This window comes from Lycorma delicatula, chromosome 4, assembly GCF_047948215.1.
Source record: "Lycorma delicatula isolate Av1 chromosome 4, ASM4794821v1, whole genome shotgun sequence".
Taxonomy (NCBI): domain Eukaryota; kingdom Metazoa; phylum Arthropoda; class Insecta; order Hemiptera; family Fulgoridae; genus Lycorma; species Lycorma delicatula.
This window is the reverse complement of record NC_134458.1, coordinates 108,416,210-108,432,989: the sequence shown is the minus strand read 5'-3', so window position 1 is coordinate 108,432,989 and position 16,780 is coordinate 108,416,210. Positions and strand designations below refer to the sequence as shown.

At 27.0% G+C, this 16,780-nt stretch overlaps 1 protein-coding gene across 1 annotated transcript in view; it reads right to left on the bottom strand.

The window, feature by feature from the left end:
* The window catches only part of LOC142323730 (receptor-type guanylate cyclase Gyc76C-like), a 142,637-nt gene that overhangs the window by 96,184 nt on the left and 29,673 nt on the right, over positions 1–16,780 (bottom strand). The window contains exon 3 of the mRNA XM_075363890.1: positions 15,011–15,208. Within this exon, the coding sequence (XP_075220005.1) occupies positions 15,011–15,208 (198 nt within the window). The remainder of the gene's footprint in view (positions 1–15,010; positions 15,209–16,780) is intronic.

Sequence of the window (16,780 nt, the reverse complement as noted above, 5' to 3'; positions counted from 1 at the left end):
GGTACAGGTTAAATAATTTATTCTATTCAAAATTTACCGTTTTACCAGTTCACATATTTTTACAGACTGATTTTTTATCACTTAGAATAAAAACAATCCTTCAAAAATATATTAACTAGACCACAGGGGCAAATTGGATCTAGCTTCAAACTACTAAAGATATAATGAATTCATAAAAGCCGTTATCATTTAATAAAAACAAATAAAAAACAGAATAACTTTAAACAGTATCTAATTACTCAATGATCAGTATGATGCATAATATTTACATTTTTATAAAATAATTCTGATAATATTTAATTAAAATATGCTTCTGGAAGTTCTAATGCATTGAAACTATAATGCAGATCCTTCTTCAGAGGTACTACAGATGAATGATTTGCAATTAATTTATTGTTTATTATAAAAACTACATATTTACTTATTAGAACCACATTTTAATAAACTAGAACTTTATGAAATCTGGTACATCTTTTGGCTTAAAAATTTGTCACCAGTTAAAAATTCGGCATTATTAAACAGTTATCTCACTAATAAAGATTACAATTTTAGTTTAAATTTTTCTATTACACATAAAAAAAACTTATATTTTAAATCCGAGTGAGTTTATAATAAAAATTTTAATTTTTTATATCTATTTAAATGTTTAAAACTGAGATGTGTACAAACTTAATATACATAAGTTACTTTTTACACTCCAATTACAGCGAAGTTTAGACATGGGTCTTTGATAGTGTATCCCTACTATTAAAAATATAGCAATTTCTTGTAAGAATTCAGAAAGTATATTTTAAATTTTCTATCTTTTAAAACTTTCTTTGAGTACGTATATCCTTAAGGTATGATTACGATCATATACACATTTGTTAAAACACTTTGTATTAAGAGCTTTAAAATAAAGTTTATTTTATATAAATAGCTTTGTATCTAATTATGTTTTTGTATCTTGTTTTTTTTTTTTTTAGTATATTAATATTAGATTTTAATGAAGTTTAATTTTGTATTATAATTAGAGTTACAATATTTATTTCATTTTGTAATATTTTTTATTAACTTTTATTTAGAAAAAAATTGTTTACGTATATATATATATATATATATATATATATATATATATATATATATATGTGAATCAAGAGAATATATATATATATATTCTCCCGATTAAATTATACTATTTCAGTATCATATTCAATACTATTTAATTTATGTAACATGTAAATTGACATGAATATAAGTAAGATATTTGTTTCTTTTAACAATATTTGGTAAATTATAAGGGATAATTATATTAATTTATGATATACTTCTAATTAAGTGGTACTCAAGGTTTTATGTGTTTTGTTCTCCAAATAGTTAATATTTTAATAATAATTCACTTCTGCAATGTTTTGAAACCAAAAAGGCATACAGGTATTTATATGAAATGTATATAAAGTCTGGGTTGTGTAAATGTAAACACGTTAAGTGTACGTTTTGCATATTCTATTAGTTACAGATATGTCTACATGCATTCCTTGTATATTCATATATAAAATATATATATATATATATATATATATATATGGGTTGAGGCTTGTTGTTTCCCTTTCTGTTATATTTTATAATTGACTTTACATAGTAGTTAGCTTTTGTACACACAGCTTCATCCAGTTGCTGTGCAGCTCATTTTGTAACCTCAGTTTCCTCACAGTCCTCTGCAAGAGGTGTTTCAAAAACTTGTTTAGGAATAAGGAAATTTAAATTTCAACAGTTTATATATTCAGTTATTCTTTGTTAATACTCGTATATTTGTTATTAATACTTGTATATCCAGGAAAAGATATTTATTTAACAAGACTATAATTTTTACTTATTGTAACTAGTTATAAATTAATTTTAATTGGGGGATAACAACAGATCATTTAAGTATAATATTTTTAATACTCATTATTTTTAAATTAAATTTTTTTTTTTAAATATTATTATAGTTAAAAATGAATTAAAAATTATTTAATTAATTTAAATATTTATTATTATTAATTTTTTGTTTTGTTTTAAAGAATTTACAAATTTAAAGGTGTGTTTTTATTTTCTTTAGCATCATAGTTTTTTCAATATTGATTGGATCATTATAGTAAAGTGACATAATATACAGCCTGACATCATTATGACATTCCAATTATTTGAATGTAAAATTTTTAAAAAACCTGAATTAGCATGCAAAAATTAAAAAACCAAAATGTCCTGGGTACCAAGGGCTTTGCCCTCTACAAACTATAGCTCAGGAGGAAAATTAAGTGGATGTAAGGACAACTAAAAAATTATGTATGATCTTCTCTTTGAGAAGAAATCTGAGACATGGGTTTCATGAAGACCCTATTTTTCCAGTCCCCTAGACTAACTGTAACCAAAATTAAATGACATCAATGACCATATTAGAAGTCAACATAAAATTTTACAGAGATTGGTTAATCCAGTCTAAAGATATCAAACAAAACAATAACTGACAAAAAAAATTAGACTTTAATAACCGTCCTTAGAAGAAATTGACCAAATACATAACAAAAATGATATTATAATGTAATGGAATCATGACTCCAAAATGACAAAAAATGAAAAAGGTATTTTTCCCCCTACCTTTACGGGGATTTGAATAAGATCCAATATTAGGGTGGTTCCAGCATATACTCTGTGTTTATACCAATCAGATTAGTGATTTGCTAACATGCGTCGTCATGTCATATACCACAAAAATACAGGCATTTGATCTTGAGCATTAGTTTACTTCATTGTCATAAAAGGTTGTACAATGATTTACAAAGGTTGCAGAGTTTTCTGGCTCTTTGCTACCTAATAAGAGCACTGATAGATGTATCATTCACAAATGTAAAAAATATTACACTGATGAGAACCATAAATACAAGCTACCAAAGACCATGTTAATGTACAAAAAGTGAGTGAAACTTAAGATGATCCATCAACATCAACCAAAAAAATAACTTTACAGATAGATTTGTATGTGTCATTTCAAAGCAGACAAGGTGCTATTAATATATTAAAGCTGTACTACTATCGCATAACATTGTTGAAGGAACTGAAGCTTTCTGACATGTCACAAGATCTGCATTTTGGTAAGTGGTTTACTGGTTTTGTTTAAGACAGAGTTGATGTTCTCTAAAAGACTTTTTACTCTAATGAAGCCTGGTTTCATTTCACTAGCTACAATACAAGCAATTTTTGGATTTGGTCCAAAAAAAATTAAAACTTTGGTCCAGTGAAAGTAAAAGTGTATCATGACCTGCCTGAATAACCTGATAAAATGAGTGTGATAGATCTTATCATTATGAAAAATAAAGGGTCAATTATTTTTTTTAATGTAACCATCATCTGCAACATTACTGTCATATTATCAAGCCATTTACTCCATCACTGGTATTGGAAGATCAATTGTTCAGATTCCAAAATGTCAATACCACACTGCATTCTGAAAGACTATGGATTATCTGGAAACATTTTTTTTTTTAAGTCAAACTTTAACATGTATATGGCCTACTACTAGCTATTCCAGTTTGTCCCTAATGTCTTGTTTTGAGCTATTAAAAAAAAATAAAGATTTTGAATCAAGTTCAAGAATTTTGGAAGAACTGATTCAATGATAATGGTATAAATCAATGCTATTTCATTGGTGATGCTACAGAAAGTATAACCAGAATTTTGTGAAAAGAGTGAACCTTTGTAAAAAAGAGAAAGGGAGACCAGATTCAGCATCTACTGTATATATTACTATTAAAAACATTTGTATTACAGTATATATTAGATATTTACCTATAAAATATTTTTTTAAATATTTTTGTAGTTTTTTTATTATGTTGAGATATATTTTGGGTTACGTTTTTCTCTATCACACTCAGTAGGTACATATGTAAACTTATAGTACAGAAAATATATATTCTCTCATTCTGTAAACTCTTTATCATCTGTAAATTTTTATCAAGATGTAGGTTTCTTATCATCTGTATATCTATTATAAATAGCATTTATCACACAGACAATATTTTATAAATCTACTCATGCTTAAAAAAATAATAAAACTAAAAAAATTTAAATGAAACAAATATTAAGAAAAAAGTAATAATATAAAGTATATTTAAGCAAGTGGGTAAAAGAAATAAATTTTCAATTGTTAAATGTATGACTTTTTTAAGTCTTTGCCAAATTAAAAACAAACAAGTTGATAGTTGTTTATTTTTTAATTTGGCATCAACTTCAAAAACTTACAACTTAATTTGGTCAACAAAAAGTACAAAATAACTATTACTTTTTATTTGTAATATCTTTTTGAAGTCAGTTCATTATTTTTTTTTAAACTTTATTATTTCATTTAATTTTTGTTTTGTTTTATTTTTTATAAAAAATACAATTATCTTCAAATCCAATAGATGCACACAGAAGTATATATTAAAGTAAAGGTTCAATATAAAAAGAATGTTTAAAGAAGTAAAAGTTTACACAAAAGTAAAAGTTGTATTTCACTTAGATTAAACCCCTTAAAGTTTCCTTTTTCTTATTTTCACATCAATGGGGCAAACAATGAAGTAAATGCCAAATTTTCATAAAAATAAGTTCAACTTCCCAGTAAGTTATAGTGAACAGAAATGATTAGTACTGAAAATTAACTATAAAACTGCACTATAAAATTATTCATCTATCACTATGCGTACTCGTAACTGTAAGTGCTGATAACCAGAATTTTGTGAAAAGAGTGAACCTTTGTAAAAAAGAGAAAGGGAGACCAGATTCAGCATCTACTGTATATATTACTATTAAAAACATTTGTATTACAGTATATATTAGATATTTACCTATAAAATATTTTTTTAAATATTTTTGTAGTTTTTTTATTACGTTGAGATATATTTTGGGTTACGTTTTTCTCTATCACACTCAGTAGGTACATATGTAAACTTAAAGTACAGAAAATATATATTCTCTCATTCTGTAAACTCTTTATCATCTGTAAATTTTTATCAAGATGTAGGTTTCTTATCATCTGTATATCTATTATAAATAGCATTTATCACACAGACAATATTTTATAAGTCTACAGCCTGAGCCTGAGCTTTCTTGAGAAAACAAGCATTATAGTAAAAGAAAAAAAAAGGTTTCATTTATTTCTTTTTATAATTCAACAATCTTATTTTAATATTTTCTACTTGCATTTTCCATGTTAGAAGTCAATTTTGTAATTATTAAAAAAAAATTATTTCTGCTTTTTAGAAATATAATTAAATTTACATTATTTTATCACATATGATGATAGATACAAAATAATGAGTGAATATTCAATATTTATAAGCAATAAATAAACATAGGAACAAACTATGCGTATAGATTTTTTTGTAGCTGTATAACTATACAAATAATTCTTTGAAAAATCCTATTTCATCTAAAAAAATTTCCTTCTATAATTTTGGCAGATTTAAAATTGTGAGCAAATGCAATTTTATCAGTTTTTTCTTTTCTTAAAAATGAGTTAAAAAAACAAATATTGTATAATATTTTTTTTTTGTATTATTACCAAAATAAAACTTAATTTAAAAAACTATTTTTTTCCCCCACAACAAAATAATCATACATTTTTTTTATAATTAATATACGTTAAGCTTGGATAGGAACAAAAAACTGAATTTTGTACTGTATGAAAACATGACCAGGACACAATCATGATAAAAGCCTGAGAAGGTAACACCCCACCACAGAAATCAGGATACATGTTTTTTTATTCAACACTAAAAATGTATACATTAATCAAATACAAAATTATAAATGTTTAATTAGTTTCACAATTATAAAAATAGCAGGTGTACAAAAAAGTATATCTGGGTTTTAAAGCTATTTAGTATCCCCTAACGTTCAGTTAAACAAAAGAATTTAAATAATGCTCAAGTTATTTCATTTTTATTCTTATTAATATCTATTAATAAAATTTATTTCAATATATTCTCCAACATTGAAATGATTCTTGTTTCAATTTAAAATGTTATTATAGGGCATAAAAAATAATTGTGAGATTTTAAAGCTACTTTATATCTCTTTAACCAGTATGTCTGGAATAATGGAAGTGACAGCCGCTTAATTTCATTCCGATGCCTCAAATTGGGTAAATCAGTAGGTAGGGAGGAGCATACAAAGATCCTTTATAAAAATACCAAATGAAAAAAATCACATGGGGTCAGATCAGGTGACTTTGGAGGCCATCACAAATAAGCTCTGTCATCGAGTCCATGCCGACCAATACAGTGGTTGGAGAAAACATCATTCAACCGATCCTGCATAGTTACACCAGTGAGGAGGCACACCATCTTGTTACTAAATACAACTCTCTGATCCAACTTGCAATTGCGCTATGCAGCCTACTCAAATAAGCAACCCCTGTTACGCTTGCTTCGGCGAAAAGAATGGCATGTAAATTTGGCATTAGGATATTGTACAGAAAATATTTCATTTTGAGGAGACCCTTTTTTACTTCCTTGTACAAAGTAAAGGAAGTACTGTGATTGTGAAAAATCTTGGTTTTCAGATTTCAACAGAAATATCCATTTTGACCATCCCTATCCATTTTGATTAGTTTCGGCGTGATGTCTGTGCATACATATTACATACATATGTGTCTTGCATAACTCAAAAACAATTAGCTGTAGGATGTAGAAATTTTCGATTTAGTACTGTTGTAACATCTAGTTGTGCATCTCCCCTTTTGATTGCAATCAACTGAACCAAAAGTGTCCAAAAAACGCCCAAAATCCAAGAAAATTTGGATTTTGGACATTTTCTTAATTGCAGTAATAAGCCCTCATTGAGCACTTTTCAACGATATATCATAAGTGGTACTTATTTTCATTGGTTCCAGAGTTATAGCCAAATAAAAATTTTAATTAATGAAATATTTGGATCTTGCAAAGGTAAGGCATATCGGTTCTAATCAGACTTCATCTCCTTTTTTTTGGATTATTTTATTTTTTAATTTACATATATTGATTTATTAATAATTATTAATCTCTTTTTTTTAATTTACATATATTGATTTATTAACAATTATTAATCTCTGATTGTAAAAAACAATTTATGATAAATAATATTTCAATAATAACAATATAAAAAATATCAGATGTTATTAATGAAATAAAATTTTATGTTCTTTTCATTTAAAAAAAATGTGTTTATGTAATTTAATAGGCACACAAGGAAGTCATGTAGTGTCCACATCAGATTTTATTGTAAGAGGTCATGGGGATTTTCTGACCTCCAGATACAGACATTATATTTTTATTTTTCCTTAAAATGAAAAATGTTAACTTTTATTAAACACAATATTGATGAAGACAGGTGTTGTTTTCATGCTGTAACATTTCGATTGCAAAATTGGCACACACATCGTAGTCAGTGGTAGGCTTGAAAGCCTCTAACAGCTGTAAACAATACATTTGCATATCTTAATGGTTTCCTTAAAATATTCCACACTGTCATCATCGGCATTGCTAGTATGCAGCTATTCTTCCTAACAATTTTTTAGGACTATGCAGGATAGACTCCTAACACATTCAACATTTGTCTTCAGACACCCCTGGTTGTCCTACACTCTTCTCTTTACACAGACATCTGGTCATTACAAACTGATTATGCCACTGACAAATTTTATTGTTACTTGGAGGATCACAATCAAACTTTCTATGGAACGCACATTGAACTGTAACTACAAATTCACATTTAGCAAACTGCAAAACACAGAATTTTTTCTCCTCTGGAGTTGGTATCTTTGGTAGTGGCACTATCAAGAAGAAGCTAGAATCTTTGATTCTAGCTTTAGATCAACACTGTATAAATCATCCAAGGGATATGACAAACTAAAACCCTGATATTCTTTTTTGTACATCCAATACACTAAAACTCAAGTTTGGGACAATAGGACAATTAATTGTAAAGTACAAAAGTTTCAGGAATTATACCCAAGAAAAATTATCTAAAAGATATATTAAACTTTACAGATAAAATTCTTAAATAAAACAATAAATAAACTGGAAACAAGTAAAGAAAACCTGTTCACAAAAATTTGTTTACTTAAAAAGTAAAGTTAAATGACCATTTTGATTATTAAGCAATCATCATCAGTAGATACTAAGAAAATAGGATAAAAAATTACATAAATAAATAATAAATATTAATTAATAATACTTACAAATCAATAAAAAAAAGCATTTATAGAATAAATAAAACAGATGAAAAACAATCATTGTTATTTTAGGCAGTACCAATCAAAACCCTAATCCGAGCTAAAAAAAAAAATCCATTCAACTGAAACCTCCAACTGGGTTGAACAATCTGAGTTCAAGGTTTCAGTGATTTGGATATTAACCTAATTTATCCTTTTGATTGCTAAAACAACAACAGTTTTTAGCTTTTATACTAACCTATAAACGCAGTAAGAAATTATTTTTTTACTGATCTGTAAGTTTTATTTTACTCCAGAAGCTTGTATGGGAGGAATATGAAAACAAACATTTGTAACTATGAAAAATCCCATACCTGTCTGGAATTCGAATTCAGGACCTCAGAAAGGTCAAATACTACCACTGTCACAAACATTGGCATTTATTAATTAATGTTTATTTATCTCATTTACTTACTTAATTTTTTATATACTACTTCCTTAGTAGTTACTGATAATCATTATTTAACAATCAAATAGTAATTAATTTTAAATTTTAAGGAAAAAATTGTTTGTAAACATTTCATTTTCTTGTTTTGCAATTTATTCTAAAACTACAAACATTTATTTAAAACTTTTATTTTTATTTTATAAATGCTGTTAGAAATACTCATTCCTGTTTTAATAAAAAAAGGTCTAAAGAACGTTTTTAAGAGATTTTATTATTGACCTCAGACTTGTTTTTATACATATTATAATGAAGATGAGATTGACATGACATGTATCAAATGGATATATGTCTGCTATGTAACAGACAACAAATGGGATTAATATCATGAATATTTTGTACATTATGTTTGTGAGTTTAGTTAGTAAATAGCTGGCATGTACTGTTAACAGAAAGACTGAAATACCCACTCAACAACTATACAAGGAGAAAAATTGTAATGCAACAAACAAATATAATAATTCCATAACAATCAATATTATTGACTCATATTTTTATATGCAATTTATTATGTTCAATGAAAAACAATATATCTTGAAAAATGACTTAATTAAATGCAGTGAACATTTCTACAAGTGACAGACAAAATAACATTAAATTTATAATGTTCAATGACATATCTGAATAAGAATTCAAACCTTAATTTTTTTCAGATAAATGTAATAAAACTTGAAAGTAGTTTCTGATCATTGATAGCTGCTATAAAATCCATTCCCACATAAAAGAATTTACTGGAGTATATTTACACCTGAAATATAATAGTATATCTTTGGGCTCCTTTAAAAAAAGCCAGAACACTTGCAGGATTCAAAAATTAGCTGTCAGATATAAAAATCCACTTCTATGCAACCAAAACAACTATTTTCACAAAACAGAGCACAATATTTTTGACTGTGAAAAGAGCATTTTTATAATTCTACTTCTATTTTCAACTATCTACTACTTAAAAGTGCAGTTGTTTAATTTTATAATGCTCACGAATATGCTAAAACATAAAAATATAGAATTAATGACACTATAATTGTTATTTTATCTAGTTATTAGCTCCACATTATGCTTTATTATTTTGCAGTTAATTATTTTTTTATAAACAAATAGTGATTATAACCACTTATTTTTTTAATAACTAACCATGGTTTTTCTTGAGTCTACCAGGCAAATAATGTGAGAGTTAAATTTTTTACCATGCACCTACCACAAAACATTAAGTACTAGGAGACTTGAAAACATGGAAAAAAACAGATACCAACAGACAAACCAGATTATTTTCTAAGATTAGTACACTGATTTTTGGTTCAGTTGTCTTGGGTTTGAATCCCAACAAGTATCCATGATTTTTTTTATCAATTTCATCTTCATTAAATATGTGTAGGCCATGTCTAAGATTGTGATAACAATAATAATAAAGTATAAAAAAATAACAAGTATGATCATTATGCAAGAAATAAATGTGATAAATAGAGCACAAATTAAAATAATTTCAAAAGACTGATTAATTTAGAGTATCTTAAAATAAATTCCTCCAGATATAATAAAAGATTAAGTAAATAAGAAATCATAGAAAACATTACTGGAAATATCACCTTGAATAAATATCACATTTTACTCAAAAGACAAATTCCTTTCCTTACAAACTTAAGTTATGTCATTATGTTTGTTTGTTAAATTATGTTTGTTTTTTTTTATTTTTATGTATTATGTTGCAAAAATCATGTATTTTCATTTAGTTAAATTTTGTATTTTTAATTAGTTCTTTTTGATAATCAACCTATTATTATGATATGAATTCACTACTAGCGCTCAGGTCTTCTTTTGCTAGCTGCATCACAGATAAATATGTTGAGTAAAATTATGTGTAATTTTCTATTGACAATAATACATTATTATCATTGGTGATAAAATATTCTCCTGTTAAAGCCGATCAGGGCTATGAACAGGGAGGGGGGCGACCAGAATTGTCACAAGACCTTTTGTTAGTACTGAATGATAGTTAAACTGTTATTATTCTTTCTATATTTCTTTGAAATAACTACAGTTTGCTTTTAAAAAAAAACTATTACTCATCAACAGAATAGGACTTGTCTGACCATAGTTAAAATCAGTCTGATTTACACAGACATACGCATACTGAGATTTTTATTTGTTTTATCTATAATTTAAATTTTTAAATTCTAAGACTGACAATCTGCAAATTCATAGTTTGAATTATGAATTATTTGTGGCTGATAAGACTACTTTTATCTAAGTATAGGAAGTCTGGCTATTATAAACAATTTTCTGTAGCACCAAAACCCGTTCTCACAACTCCTACACTGCAAGTTATTTACATTAGTCAGGAAATGATAAACAATTTCCTCTGTATGAATCATTTAAATCATTCTTATGATTATTTAAACATCTAATCTGCAGCAGACACTGACTGATTAACCAATAAATTGCACAGCTTATTCAGTTCAATTTTAACCAGCATGCAATATGCATCATGAATCCACATTGTTAATTCAGTGTAGTGCAGTCTTCCAAATATTAATTTAAAATCACAAACAGGTTACAATTTATTTTAATCTTAAAAATTTGTAAAAAGATTATTCTGAAAAGTGATTTATATTTACAAATTTTTTTGCATGAACTACAATTATTGTTAAAAATTGAATTCAAATTTCTTTTTAAACCGAGAAATATCTCAAAGAAAAATAGTTGTAAACTGTAGATAAAAACTACAAGAAGGAATGTGCTAAAATACTTTAAAAAATTAATAAACTAACTTCAGTGTGGTTTGATAATATGTACAATATGGATCAGCCCGTCGATCGGACTAGCTTTGGGAAAATTCCATTATCTCTTTCATTATTAAAATGCAAAAATTAATCAGTAAATTGTTCTATTGACACAAATTATCAGTTTGGAAGTTGTTTTCAGAAAGTTTCACATTAATTATTATTAAAGATAAATTTTTTCTCAATTATGTTTTCAAATATTGCAAATTACTTTTTTGGCCAATTAAGATCAGACAAATAGCACAACGGCTTGCATAGAAATGTAGTCATTCAGTTAATTTTCATGAATCAATTTTCTAACAGCTGTACAATCCATGTCAATACACTTTGCTTTATCACATAATTGCAAATGATATATTTTGTTTAATAGTAGTATCTTCATTTTTCCACCAATCAGAAATAAACTTTTCAGTAACTCCTTATATAATAGTTAAGCCACAAGGTGAGTTGTAAAATATGTACATGTGATGTTTGTAAATGATTTTATAGTTGCAAAAAATACACATAAAATTTTTTAAACATATAAAATATGTTTTAGAAATAAGTTATATATCTAAAGTAATACTCATTATAAATAATGTTGAATAATATATATAAAAACAAAAAATATGATATTAAATCAATAAATACAATTAAAATTAAAAAAATCTGATGTGGACACTACATGACTTCCTTGTATGCCTATTAAATTACACAGACTTTTTTTTTTAATTAAAAGTACATAAAATTTTATTTCATTAATAACTTATGATATTTTTTAATTTTTATTTTTTTTATTATTGTTTAATTATTATTTACCATATTTTTTTTACAATCAGGTTAATAATTTTTAATAAATCAATATATTTAAATTAAAAAAAAAAAGTTAAAAAAAAAGCAGATGAAATCTGATTCGAACTGATGTGCCTTCCCCTTGTAAGATCCAAATATTTCATTAATTATAATTTTATTTGGCTATAACTCCAGAACCAATGAAAATAAGTACCACTTATGATCGTTGAATTACTTAATTAACACTTATTGAAAAGCTTTCAATGAGAACTTATTACTGCAGTTAAGAAAAATGCCAAAATCCAATTTTTTGGGGATTTTGGGCTTTTTTGGACACTTTTGGTTAAGTCAATTGCAATCAAAAGGGGAGATGCACAACTAGATGTTAAAATAGTACTAAATCCAAAATTTCAACATCCTACGGCTAATCGTGTTTGAGCTATGTGAGATACATAACATACGTACAGACGTCACGCTGAAACTAGTCAAAATAAATTCAGGGATAGTCAAAATGTATATTTCCGTTGAAATATACGATCAAAAAACTTCCTTTAATTTGTACAAGGAAGTAAAACACATATATAATTAAAGGTGATGATATATGCCTATATCTGTCTGTAGTTGTAGGTTGAGCATGTATATATAACAGTACAAAAAACAGGAAGGATGACGAAAGTAATGGGAACGACAGAAAACTGAGAAATTAAGAGTAACACAAAAAAAGAGGAGAAATGGGTTACAGATAGATGCTAAAACATAAAAGAAAGGGACAATGAACTAATGTTCTTAAACATGAAAGAAGTGAAAAAAGAGAACATGCTTGCCACTAGATAAAAACTAGAAACTTAAAAAAATTGCCATAGAGATGGTAAAATGTTACACAAAGAAACATATATATTTAAAAGGTGGGAAGAATATATCAGTCTAGGAAAAGGCTGCTTATCTGCTTATGCAAAATCCAGATGAAATGGAAGAGGAAGAAGTAAGAGCATCAGTTCTAAAATCAGAAGTTACATAAACAATAAGATGTAAAGAGTGGTAGAGTTGTGGAAATTAATAAGGAAGGATTTTAAGAAATGGTAAAACTGCAAAATGTGATATACAACAGTAGAATATGCTCTTAAATCTTTATTTAACCAACCACCAAAATTATGATACAATAACATTAAGATTGCAAACAATTAGTTTAATTGATATTCAGCAAAGATTCCTCTGTGAATTCTGGAAAGAAGACTAAACAGTAAAATAGGGCAAATTATTAAAAAAGAGAAGAGACATAACAGACGTGATTAGGCTAATAAGAACTAATGTTGAAGGGTATATAGAAAGACATAAAGGAATAAATGTATATTTTGCATATATGAAAAGGCATATAATCATTTTACATGGTATAAAGTAACAGAAAATATTAGAAATGCAAGTAGAAAATCAATTGTGAAACTCTAACTGAATCACAAAATAATTATGAAAATAAATATACAAATAAACGATATGACCAGCTGTATGGCATGGGTACTGCGACAGAAGATGAAGAGATCAGCATAGGAATTAATAGTATAATACTGCCACATAAGATGAAGAGATCAGCATAGGGAATTAATAGTATAATACTGCCACAGATGATGAAGAGATCAGCATAGGGAATTAATGGTAAAAGGTTCATAAATAAGATGCTGTTTAGGAAATGTACCACATAATTTCACAATTACATAACATTGTGACAGAATATAGTGTGAAAACAAATATATGTATTACTAAATAATGCTTGCAGTTAAATCCTTACGACCTAATAATTATCAATTCAGATCACCAATTTATTCTTTTCTTGGGCTTTTTTCTACACACTATATAATGATTCTTGTAGCTTGTTTTAATCAGTGCTTCTCCTCTCATGAGATGTTTCAACCAGTAAACTTTTCTATTCTAAACTATTCTGTTTAAGCTTGTATTTCCACTTGTACTCATTACTTCTTCATTCTTCACTCTAATCATTTAATTTTCTCCAATAAACACATTTCAAATGCTTCCAGCCTTTTTTTTTCCTTTTTCTTACTGTTCATATTTATATCCATATAAAAGTACAATTGTAACATAAGACAACTCACTAGATGTATAATAAATTGTTATGTAACAAACTGATAACATGATAACTGATACGTAATAACTGTTTTTTTCTTAAAAAGTTTCCTTATCCATTCTATTCTTGCTTTTATTTTATGATCACTTTTGCAATCTTCTGTTAACATCATACCTAAATACCTACACTTTTATACCTGTTCGATTCTTCCTTCTTTTGTGTACTCATTCATTGGCTTACTGTCTTCTGTCCTTGTAATTTTTGTTTTCCTTTATCAATGATTATGATGAACACATTATACCTGGTTTGACTTGAGTATTCAAACTAAAAGTAATACCTGCTGATCATATTCATACAATCTGGCACAAATGTGTTAACATTCTGCCTTTTATATTATGACAATTAGTGTTATACGTACATCTTTATCAAAAAAAAGATAAAACTGTCTATATACTAAGGAGAAATTTTGTACTTAAAATCTTAAATAAAAACTACTTCAACTCTACTGCAAGAATTTGCAATGGGTATAGTGTGACACATCTTAGAGATCTAGTCCAGCTAAACAATTTCAGAAGATATTCATTTTTTTCAAAGTTCCTTATCATTAGTAGGAAAATTTTTATAACAAAAAATAGAAATGAACATAACATAATTGTAAGATATTTTTTTTAAAAAATAACAATACTTACATAGCTAATCATAGGTATATTTCGTGACTGTGCGACAATAGCTTCCACATAACAAGAGCCTTCTGGCCCAAAAAATGCAGTTACACCTTCACACAACATTTCAGTTATGGCACGTGTAGTCAATACAGTATCACCCCTTGTATCATTCCACTTTAAAACAAGATTTACGTTTGGCAATAGATTGGTATCATTGTTCACCTAAATCACACAAAAAAATTCATATTGGTTAATTAAAAACTCTGAATAGACTAAAGCATTAAATACATAAAAATGTTTTACAATAATTAACTCTAATTTATCCTGCTACCATTTTTTGGAATCATTTTTCACATATTCAATTTTTATGTTTAACATTATTGTAATTTACTCATTTGGTTGATGGTTTATTTTATTATAGAAGAAAAAAGTTTTTTTTTGTCTTCCAATTATTAAATACATCTGAAACTGCAAGGAATATATTACACATCCATTTCATTTAAATATTACTTAACATCAAAGCTATGAAAATTTTCACCTCCTGGAAAAAATCATTACACCACAGTAATAAATCATAAATTTAAATCTTTTCCAATAGAAATAAAAATGGTATAAAACAAACACATCTTAAAAATTAAAAAAAAGGTATTTTAAAAATAGGACCAAATTATTCTACCTATCCTAAAAGTTAAAAAGATCTGTCACCAGCATATTAGAAAAATCTGAAATTGAAACAAATTATAAAAATACACAACTTATAGACAATTCAAAATTATTTGAAGGGTCTCTCCCAACTTCCCTTGGCAATCCTAGGGAATCTCTGTAAACTGACTGTTTCTAGTTACCCCCTTTCATAATACTTAATCCCCCTTTCTTGGAGAGATACCAAAGGAAATGTTTCACAACCAAGAGGTTCAATTGAAGCCCAACACTGATCCAATCTTGAAGTTGGTAAGGTAAAAACTTTCTTTAAGGAAAGCGACTACCTACCAGAAGTTGGTGGAGCTTGGAAACTCTTTTTCCTCTCTAGGGTTTGAATAAAAAGCCAAACTTGAGATGACAATTAGTTTGCTGTAAATGCCTTTGGATGACAATTTCTGCTTCTATAACCAATCAACCAATGGAGAAAAAAAAAACACTCTTCTCTTTTATTTTAAAATATTACTGTTTAATAGTGGACTACAGTCTCAAAATTATCATCTCTGTTTGAGAATTAAATATATTTTTGAAACTTTATTTAATAAAAATTTTAACACAATTCTATGGGAAAAAAAAAAAATGTAAATTTTGCAATGGCTTAAAACAATTTTTTAAAAGAGAGGCTTCACATTACTTCTGGCCTTATCTTGACAAAGAACTGGTTTTAATGATTTCCTTGCTTTGGGTGCACTTTAATGAAAAAACCATAAACAAAATCATTTCATAAAATAAAAGAAGTGTATTACACCAAGGCTCATAGCTGATTAAATCAGTGTTTCTCAACCTGTGGGATGCGCCCCCCTAGGTGTGCCGCGATAAAACTAAATGAAGGGCGCGAGCACATCGAAAACAAAATATTAAAAAAATTTATTATTTTACTGAAAGGAAAGCAAAACAAAATACATTCTGACATAATAAATAATAAAATATATATTTATACTGATATAATACACCTATAAATAAGATTGTATTAGTACTGCACAACGTATTTAATAATTAACTTATCAATACAGAATTAAAAACAAGTTTAATAATTGTTCCCTTGGGCTTGCCTTGCAGAGCAAAGTTATTAGAGACAGACACTCATGAGTTCTT